The sequence below is a fragment of the Gadus macrocephalus genome, chromosome 7, assembly GCF_031168955.1.
Source record: "Gadus macrocephalus chromosome 7, ASM3116895v1".
Taxonomy (NCBI): domain Eukaryota; kingdom Metazoa; phylum Chordata; class Actinopteri; order Gadiformes; family Gadidae; genus Gadus; species Gadus macrocephalus.
Window position 1 is genome coordinate 22,401,740 of NC_082388.1, and position 10,294 is coordinate 22,412,033.

The following is a 10,294-nucleotide window of genomic DNA, read 5'->3' on the forward strand; positions in this document are numbered from 1 at the left end:
TGTGCATTAGCAATGACACCGGAAGTAGAACAGAGTTCAGTCTTCCGGTGTTCATTATACCGCGGAGCTTATTACAGGTTTGTTTAACAATTTAAATTGCCAAGAAGACACATTTAATCAAACACTTTCATTATTTTTTTTATCAAGGGCTAAGAAAATGATTTTGTTTTTTGTAAATATCCTGGCGGCAACGTCACTAATTCCTCCGGTTGACCGGTAAAGTGCATGCTAGTTTGTAGGTTAGCTTCACATTGTGTAGCTTGTTTCTAAACTGCACGAGTTATGTAAGCGGGCAATGTGTTTATGTCACCAAAACCAACTAATACTATATGATGTATCTCTGTATGGAAGGGGTCGTTGCTTAAAGTAGTTTGTGTGCTGGTGTTGGCTGCGATTACTAAACGATTACCCACTTCATCTAGTAGTAGGTATATATTCTTTAGTCTGAAACGTTACTACATTCGTAATAGTAGTCACAAAAACCTAGATAATTGACAACCCTAGCTATCGGAAGAACATGTACCTAATACCTATTACGCAAATAATCTTTTTATATTTATCAAGTTGTAGTTAGTTCAACGAAGGACATCATTGCGCCAGAACCAGAAGTTAAACCATTTTGAGTCATTCCTGGATTGGTGTGTTTTGCTTTGTATTTTTGCCAGTGAAAGTGCGAAGTTTCTGCTATGGATAACAAACAAGGCACCAAGGTAACAGGCCATTAGATTGTTCCTCATCCTTCCATATTAACCTTAACCCTCGTGGAACGGCCCGAATAATTCAACCTTAGTACTCAATGGGTCCGCAGCTATATATTGTAAAATGAATCAACTGTAGTATTCTTCCTTTTGTGTTTTCATAATCCCTCCTAATCGTACCAAAAACATTTATTTCCTTTACACACTCCGACATCAAATGTTTCCATTCACTTGACACACTTCATTGTCTGTATCCAATTGAAGCTTTCTGGATTCCTGGTCACCGGAGTCACTGTGCCTGTGTGTTCTAGGTGGTGGTCTGTGGTTGCTGATGGGGGACACAAAGGACACCTGGAAAGTGAAGACACTTGAGGAAATTCTACAGGAGAAAAAACGCAGAAGAGAGCTAGAGGAAAAGACGGAGCCCAAGCGCCAGAAAAATGTAAACCATACCAGAACTAAGTTGTTTGATAAATGCGAACTACCTCAAACTCTCAGACGGATTTATGTTTTGTAGACGTTTAGTTCTTATAAGATATCAATAAAGATGTCATAGATATAGCTATGGTTTATTAACTAGTGGCTCATGTAGTAAGGCCTTAATACTAGAACCTTATTGTTGATATTTAATGGCTTGTGTAATATTGGATGTCATTACATGATGATGATGATGATGATGATTATAACTGTCTTAACCATGTGTCTCCCTGTCCCTCTGTGCAGTTTGCTCCATGTCCTGTTCCGCAGGTGGATGATCGGGAAGCTAAACGGGACACTCCGGAAGAAGGGGAATTACGTGATCAAAGAATGGAAATAACAATTCAAAACTCGCCGTACACACGGGAAGGCTCGACAGAGGACAGGTGCGTCAATGTAGGAGTGGGCAGCATGTTTTATAATGACGACTCAGATCACAGCCAAACAGGTTGAAAGCCCTTATCTGAGTCCAGCAGGTCTGTCGCAGGCACCCGAGAGGTATCATTATGTCTGGAAGGGTTGTGAGCAGCAATGAGACCTGAAACCAATACAAATGCACAACTTGTAGAGTGACTGTACCATTCCACCCTCATAGTCTGGACGTCATAGCTGTTTATATATGACACTGACGCAATGTGTTTGCCTGGTTGATTTCAGGGGCGAGGAAGATGATTCACTCGCAATCAAGCCCCCACAGCAGATGGCCAGGAAGGACAAGTCGCACCACAGAAAGGAGGACAAGAGGAAAGACAAGAGACGTCACCGTAGCCACTCGGATGAAGGAGGTGAGACAGGCTATTTGCTAGTTGAGTTGCTTAAAGGTTGGGTATGGAATTCTTTTTTGGCCATTTTTGCCAAATTACTTGAAATCCTTATCATAACCCACTTACAGCCACTGAGTTAGAGGTACTGACATGACAATTAAAAAAAGTCAATCATCTGTGGAACGGGCAGGGCTTGAAAAACCCCAGCCAATGATTTCCAGAACCACCGAGTGGCATTGGACAGTAAGTACGTCAATCAAACGGTCGCACTGCACTCCCCCCCGCGCGTGATCCCTTCGTGCATGTACTCTAAGCTCCTGACCCAGAGCAAGCTTCTGTTTGTTTGTTATCCTGCGGTAGCTACTGGAGCTAGCTAACTAGCTAATCCACATTTGGACCTAGCACTAGAAGACAACCCTAAACTCCAACCTAGCTAGCCTGGCTCGCTCTCCCGCATCTGTGTTCGCGCTCGTGCATGATTGCGAGTCCATGTACTTGGAATGGGTGGAGTCAGTCAGTGTTGAAGGAGAGGGGGTGGGACCATTTGAGTTGTGTATTTTCAAAATCTGCTGGCTTTTCGCAAATCCCATACCCAACCTTTAAAGGTTGAACAATGCTTCTTCAAAGAAATGTAATGTATGTATTAACAAGACATTTTGTTGGAGCTTGCAAACAGATTTTCAAGACATTCACCCCATGGCTCAATGGATAAACGCTTTCTTTTGCGTTTCAAACAAACCTTCATTGACTATTCTTAATTTATTACCAATTGATGCATTTGGAACGCATATATGTGCAGACTCAGATAATTCTCCAACTCACGCGTCTCCTCCTCTCCTTCCCCAGACGCAAAGCACCCCAGGCCCAAAGACAAGGACAAAGACCGAGAGAGTGAGCGCAGGAAGCGGCTGTGGGAGGAGGACAAGGCCAGACGGGACTGGGAGCGGCAGAAGCGTCGGGAGCAAGCGAGGGCCCACTCGCGCAGAGAGAGGTGACTCCGTCGTCCCATTCCCTCAGTTAACCTGTTCTGTACCTGTAACTTACACCTGATTTAAGTCGATGAGCCTAAGTGGGCAATTACATGTAAATGTTAGCGTTATGAAATGATAAAATGTTGCATGACTATATATTATTTCATATTGATTCTTTCATATTGAGTAGTTGATTAGTCCTCACCCCAATTTGTGCGTAACCCCCCTGTGCTCTGATGTGATTTAACACTGTGCCCGGTATCTCCTTCCAACACGTTGTTTTTCTGGCTCTGTTGTGTAGAGCTGACGGGGGTTGGGAGGGTGTCTGCCGAACGCCTGACTGGATGACTGTATCTCCTCTGGACCACAGGGACCGCCTGGAGCAACTGGAGCGCCAGCGCGAGCGCGACCGTAAGATCCGCGAGCAGCAACAGAAGGAGCAGCGGGACTTAAAAGAGAGAGAGAGGCGGGCGGACGAGCGCCGGAAGGAGCGCGAGATGCGCCGCGAAGGTCAGTCTCGCCGCCGCCGCCGCCGCCGCCGCGCCCCGTCGGAGATCCCCCGCCCTCTGTAGCGGGGAGGCGGGTGGGATCGTCTAGCGCGACGCGTAGAGTATTGATTTAGATGAGCTGATCCATGTGTAGGCCGGCGACGAATGACGCTGAATTATTTGGTTATTGTGTAAATGGATGATGATCACTAGGGGTGTGACGGTACACAAAAGTTATGTAAATCACGTATCATTTTTGTGCCACCCCTACTGGGATTTTATGACTTAGTGCAAATCACTAAAGAGAAAGCTTCTTATTTGTCATTCAATTTACTGCAACTCTTGAGGGGTGTAGCGTTTCAGGCAAGTCACGGTTCGGCTCATGTCACGGTTTTCGATTGGGAGCAAGACATTTATTACTTACTTGCTCCCCTCGTGACCTTTGGAGGAAATCCCCGTAGACAGCCCTACATGACGTGCTCCCGCTACTATAACAAATGTGCGTCGAGCAATGTTTGCAATCACCCCCTGATTTAGATCGTTTTTTTGCATCACATTTTCCACACAAAATCCATAATGATCATAATGGCGCTGGGAGATACGACTGCTCGCTCCGCTTGACATTGCCCGTTCTCTAACAAGCAATCACCCAGGCTCACAATCACCGGTGTTATAGTACATTTGAGTGGCAGTGAGTGTACATACTATAGTATATTAAAGTCCTGCTAAGAATAATTATACGGCTGCGACTCCAAAACAGTTTTCTCTATGCCATACCGTAATTCAATCCATCCTGAACCGTTCCTTCGTGCTCATCAAACTACGTGTCTCATCCAGTACGGGATCATGTTTTAACAGGCACCATTACACTCTTTATATACGTATATATATATACGCGACACACGCACAGTATAAACTGCTGCTCCGTGTTTCCGTGCCGACGGGCTCCTGGAAATCGTTCCCTATTCACTCACTCACTATTCCCTATATAGTGTTTATGATATAGTGCACTATATAGGGAACGAACAAACGAGAATTCAGACATTTCTAAACGTCATTTGCGTCAGTAATTGCGCCGGGTATTTGTGTGACGCAGACAGATGCGCCCACATCATGTAAACAAACCGGGCACTCTCAAGGAAAGCTGGAGGTTGTATTGATGTTGAATGTTACATATCCTTGATCAAGTTTTTTTTAATACATTTTCAACGTTACATTTTCGTTGTTAAATCCCAAATAAACTGTTGACATTTCTAAACGAAAGCCGGAGACGCCATCTTTAAATGTATTCGTTTTCGCGGTTATTCAGCTTCTTCTTCTTCTCCTGCGGAATAACACGGCCGCATTACATTGTGGTAGACAGAAGTAACGTGTAGGGAACGTCGTATGTTCACTCAAATTTTGGGTACTTTAAATGCATGAAATTAACCACCGAGAATACAAAATGGCGAGCACCCTTATATAGTGCACTATATCCGTGATGGGGAACCATGTCGATCACAGCTAGTGAGTAACTCCGGACCCCCTTCACCCCACAGGGCCGTCCCAGCACCGGGCCCTCCCGGAGGAGTACGAGGACAAAGCCAAGCAGAGCCACCGCAGCCGCAGCCCCAGCCGGGCTACACGGGACCGCCCCGACCTCAGTGAGGCCCGCAAGCCCGGTGGTAAGTCCAACAGCCGCCCTCCCACGCCCGCAGTGGGCACCCAGGTCTGAAGCGTTGTTCTGTGGCTAACTCTGCTTCCTCCCCCTCTCCCCTCCCCAGTGTCCAAGGAGGAGAAGCCAGAGGACAAAGACCCCTTGGCTGACCTGCAGGACATCAGCGGCAGCGAGAGGAAGACCAGCACGGCAGAGTCCTCTGCCGGTAAAGCGGAATCCATCCCCTCTCCCTGTTGGTTGATGATCACGTCCCAAAATGGGACTCATTTCACAGAGGTGTGGTCGTAGGACAGACACAGGGGGTGCTCATAACACTAGGAATGGGTCTGCTCTTTTTATGTGCATGGCCACAGGGAAGTAGAATCAACTAGGGAAGTTAAATGCTACATAGAAGTCATAGTAATAGCAGTACCCATCATGGTTAGTGTTATCTACCTGTGTTTGTCCTTCGATTATGGCTCTGTGGGAAAGGGGTGTTACCCGGTACAACCTCCCTCAACCCCTTTCTTTCCCACAACATACTTTTGAATCGTACAAAGCTTCTTGTAGGCTGGGAGGTCGTTCAACAGGGCGCCTGTGACTGAAAGAAAAAGGTTCCATCGCTGATCAAATTGAACCTGTTGCCGTATCACAGGGTCAGGGTCCGGTTCTGAGGACGAGGACGGAGAGGAAGACGAGGGGTCTAGCAGCCAGAGTGACGAGGAGGAGGATGATGATGAGGAGGAGGACAATGGAGAGGCAGAGTCCGCCTCTGCCTCAGGAAGGTCTGAAGCGCCAAGTGCAGGTAAATAAGTTCTTGCCTACACTTAGTATAGCTGTGCTGCTCTCGTGATAATATTTGCATAATTATGCGAAGATCATGGGTTGATATTGGATATCTGCAAGAGATTTTCAACAAAAATTAATTGCCTACCCTAGCTTAAGTCGTTCTCCAAAGTGTTATTTTTCAAAGCGGAGAGGTTAACCTAGCTCCCGCCGCTTCATTGAACTCCATCTTGTTTTACTCGCAGAAGATGTCAGTGAAGACGATCGGTCAGAGGAGGAGTTTGAGGAAGAGCGGGAAAACGGGACCCACATTCCTGCAGGTGGGTAAACCATTCCCACCTCTCATGGGCCACATAGTCCTGTCACATGACCCGTGTTGGGATCCCCTGCTTGAATCCCTTGCATTTAGTCTTTCTGTCCTTCCAAAAGTGATCTCGGTTCATCATTTGTCATCATAGTTGTGGAATCTACAACCTTTTCATAGAACACAAGATTTATTATAAGATTACAAGTAGGCAAGGCCACTATATTTATATAGCACTTTTCATGCACGAGGCAGACTCATGGTGCGTCACATTGAAACAGTCGTACAATAAAATAATAAAATACAAGAACTGTATAATAGTTTAAATTGTCGAGCGCCATCCTCTTAAGAGTAGAAAGTGAAATGACCCCCGTGGGCCCCGCAGTGCCCGAGTCCCGCTTCGACCACGACACCACGGAGGAGAGCGGCGAGGACATGGACGAGGTGGAGGACGGTGAGGCCGTGGAGGGGGACGAGCCCACCCCGGGCTCGCACGCCCAGACCCGCTCGCCCACCCCGGAGGAGGACTACGTCCCCGACTCCCCGCCCATCTCGCCCGTGGAGCAGAAGAAGGAGCTGCCCAAGTACCTGCCCGCGCTGCAGGTACAGCCAAGTGTCCGTATGCTATGTGTACCTTTGTGTACCTTACGCCTGCAGGCCGTTGTGTTAGGCTAAACTGTTTTTGTATGAACGTGTGTGTGTGCGCTCCTGGTCTCATTTTGTGAACCACTCGACCCTCCGCTGTGTCACAGGGCTGTCGAAGTGTTGAGGAGTTCCAGTGTCTGAACCGGATCGAAGAGGGCACCTATGGTGTCGTGTACAGAGCCAAAGACAAGAAGACAGGTAGGAGGAATGCATATGGACCACAGAGTATGTGTTTTTACGGTCCCCTGCACATCTGAGAACAACTGGGTTTCAATCACTCACGGTTTAATTGTAACATGCGTCTAATGCAATGCAAAGACGACATGCATTCTTCTTCACAGTGATCAAATAGCTGAAATCCTTCACGGCATTTTAGTTTTGTATCACGGCAGTGTTCCAATGACGGACAGCATTGTATCGACCGACGCCACTCGGGGGGCCTTGTTGTTCTCTTGCGCCTCTAAGCCTGTGTGTGACTGTCTTCAGATGAAATCGTGGCATTGAAAAGGCTGAAGATGGAGAAGGAGAAGGAGGGCTTCCCCATCACCTCGCTGAGAGAAATCAACACCATCCTGAAGGCTCAGCACCCAAATATCGTAACCGTCAGGGTAAACACAGATTTAGATTAAAACTTTAATCTCAATTCAGCACGTGCTAATATCAGGATCTTCTCTAGACCCCATGTTTGACACTCTTTATCCGCTGTCGCAGGAAATTGTGGTTGGAAGCAACATGGACAAGATCTACATTGTGATGAACTACGTGGAACATGACCTGAAGAGTCTGATGGAGACCATGAAGCAGCCCTTCCTACCAGGTAAGGCTAGATCTATTGTGCATTAATGGGAAAATGTTTAAACACAAAATAATGACAGCTTTTCGGGCCTCAATAGTTTGCACCCCTGAAAGTGTACACAAGGGGGCAGTATAGAGTATGGGTTAGGTAGTATTTATTTGGACCAGAGTCATATGAAAGCAGATAACAGTTGGTGTATTTTTTTCTGTTAAAAGAGGTTGAGAAGGATGTTCTTGAAAGTGATGCCTTCTATTAAAATAGCTTGAGACATTTCTACCCGAAATGCCTCTCTGTATTGCAGGACAAACTCTTACACTTTCATTTTATTTGTGTCTATTTAGCGCTATACATCCTAAATATGTTTCCTAAATCATCGTAAATATACCATAAACCAGACTTATAAAATATTGTTTTGCCACGTCTGGCATGAGAAACGATGTGGCAGTTTCAAATACACCAAGGTCTTCCTATAATGCGAAACATTTGATTTAATTTGGCGCAAAATGGAGAAAGTTATTGAAATCTGATGTTGAGATGTCTAAGCCCTATCAAACTATAATGACCAACTCATCAGTATCTCTCTCTCTCTCTCTCTCTCTCTCTCTCGCCCTCTCCCTTGGCAGGTGAGGTGAAGACCCTGATGATTCAGCTGCTGAGAGGGGTCCGACATCTCCACGACAACTGGATCCTCCACCGCGACCTGAAGACGTCCAACCTGCTGCTCAGCCACAAGGGCATCCTCAAGGTGTGGACTCCATCACGCACAGGCGTTACGTTCACCATAACACCACAGTCTCACTATAGAGGGAAATACGGACAAACAGTTGTTTCAAACTTTACTCTTATTTTTATCCTTCAATCAGGTTCCTTTGCTTTCTGCTGTGACAGCCGCATAATAAAGAAGCATCTTACATGCTCTATGAATGTTAATGTCGCTGAAGCAGGTGAATGTCTTGTAACGACTGTATTCGTGTGTTTTCCTGGTTGCCAGATTGGGGACTTTGGCTTGGCGCGGGAGTACGGATCTCCGCTGAAGCCCTACACCCCCGTGGTGGTGACCCTGTGGTACCGCTCCCCAGAGCTGCTGCTGGGGGCCAAGGTGCGTCCTTCTTATTGAATTTCCATCTTGGGACTAGTGGCTACTGTGGATCTTTCTTTACCTATAAATATATCTTATTTTGTTCATATATTTATTTGTATTGATAAATATTTTCATATTTATCTATATTTTTATATAATTTAAAATGTCAATTATTTTTTTCTTTGGTTGTGGTTTATTTTTTATTTATGTATTTGTATTTATATGTTTTTGCATTCAAGTGTTGGCCCTCTAAACGCCCTCTCTCTCCAACAGGAGTACTCCACCGCGGTGGACATGTGGTCCGTGGGCTGCATCTTCGGCGAGCTCCTTACCCAGAAGCCTCTCTTCCCGGGGAAATCCGAAATCGACCAAATCAACAAGATTTTCAAGGTATGGTTGACAATGAAACACGGTGCTTCAGCCAGATGCGCCTAGAAGGGAATGTATTACACGCAACATGTTTATCCCCAAGGCTGTGGTTTGAGACTTCAAAGAGCCGTTCAAATCCGAGAAGATAAGAATCGCGATTCCTCCGTGAAACGATCATTTGCTTCCCCTAACCCCGAGCCGACTGTGGTAGACGTGAAGCGCCCTCCCTCCCTCACCACAACACCCACCGTGATTCATTGGTGTAGAGAAGTTGTGTTAACAGGCTCTGTGTGTGCCTCCAGGACCTTGGCTCGCCCAGTGAGAAGATCTGGCCCGGCTACGGCGAGCTCCCGGCTGTGAAGAAGATGACCTTCACCGAGTACCCGTACAACAACCTCCGCAAGCGCTTCGGAGCCCTGCTCTCGGACCAGGGCTTTGACCTCATGAACAAGTACGGCTGAACGCAACCCAAAAAAACACAGCACGTTGTATTTCCTGGACACAGCGCTACTGTTTCTGCTGGGAGTCTAGGAGACCTTTGTTCTGTGATTCACCTCCGTGTTTATCTTTTAAAACCGTCCGATTCCCTGCACAGTGTTTGGGCGCCTGTAGATAAACATCTGTTTACATCCCCGGTAAACACAGCTGAAGCAACCCAAACACTCGGCCCGCAATGTTTGTGTCTCTCAAAGCTCTACTGTAGAGCGCATCAATCCTTAGGACAATGCATTCTCCTGTTATTCTTTTGTTCATGCAGTTTTCCTTAAGCTAGGATTAATAAGACTGTTTTAAGGAAAGGGATTACAAACTGCTTTCAGCTCACACACACACACACACACACACACACACACACACACACACACACACACACACACACACACACACACACACACACACACACACACGGTCACCTATGAATGCATTGAGAATGAGATCAGTGTGTGGTGAGACCGGGGGCTGGCCCAGCGCTCCTCGCGGTGGCCGTACGGCGGCCTGCGGCCGGCTGCCTCCCAGCCTGCGCGGCAGCAGGCCTCTGGAGGAATGCGGTCTGGAAAGGTACACACGGCACAGCCTCCTGGAACCTCACACCGCCGCGCGGCGGACGCTTGTTTGGGCGAGGTCTGCCTCTGAGCTGGCTCCCCGGAGGCCGGCGGGGCTAAGGACGGATCGTTTTTCATATAACACGACAGTTTAATATCTTTTCTCGAATTCACGGCATTTCCAAGATAACTAAAATACCTCCCAATGTCAACCTCATTAGTAGCGCTCGTTTTGAGTT

At 46.8% G+C, this 10,294-nt stretch overlaps 1 protein-coding gene across 3 annotated transcripts; it reads left to right on the forward strand.

Moving 5' to 3' along the window:
- The first annotated feature begins 93 nt into the window (after nucleotides 1–93).
- On the forward strand, nucleotides 94–9,476 carry cdk11b (cyclin dependent kinase 11B). Of its 3 annotated transcripts, none has more exons than XM_060055948.1 (18): nucleotides 94–710; nucleotides 1,010–1,140; nucleotides 1,422–1,561; nucleotides 1,833–1,960; nucleotides 2,786–2,930; nucleotides 3,212–3,420; nucleotides 4,937–5,062; nucleotides 5,162–5,260; nucleotides 5,690–5,839; nucleotides 6,066–6,140; nucleotides 6,510–6,727; nucleotides 6,877–6,967; nucleotides 7,256–7,377; nucleotides 7,481–7,586; nucleotides 8,189–8,310; nucleotides 8,557–8,664; nucleotides 8,920–9,036; nucleotides 9,318–9,476. In XM_060055948.1, the coding sequence occupies exons 2-18, from the start codon at nucleotides 1,030–1,032 to the stop codon at nucleotides 9,474–9,476; spliced, it is 2,226 nt and encodes a 741-aa protein (XP_059911931.1). In that variant the 5' UTR covers nucleotides 94–710; nucleotides 1,010–1,029. The 3 variants fall into 3 exon arrangements, with proteins under 3 accessions (XP_059911931.1, XP_059911933.1, XP_059911932.1); XM_060055950.1 differs by having other exon boundaries at nucleotides 3,212–3,321; XM_060055949.1 differs by having other exon boundaries at nucleotides 3,281–3,420.
- The last annotated feature ends 818 nt before the right edge of the window (nucleotides 9,477–10,294 follow it).

What these genes read in the sequence shown, in the direction of transcription:
- cdk11b (XM_060055948.1), top strand. Translation starts at nt 1,030, where the DNA reads ATGGGGGACACAAAGGACACCTGGAAAGTGAAGACACTTGAGGAAATT. An exon ending in GAAGGCTCGACAGAGGACAG is followed by an intron (nt 1,562 to 1,832) that starts GTGCGTCAATGT and finishes GGTTGATTTCAG; the next exon opens with GGGCGAGGAAGATGATTCAC. An exon ending in CACGGCAGAGTCCTCTGCCG is followed by an intron (nt 5,261 to 5,689) that starts GTAAAGCGGAAT and finishes GCCGTATCACAG; the next exon opens with GGTCAGGGTCCGGTTCTGAG.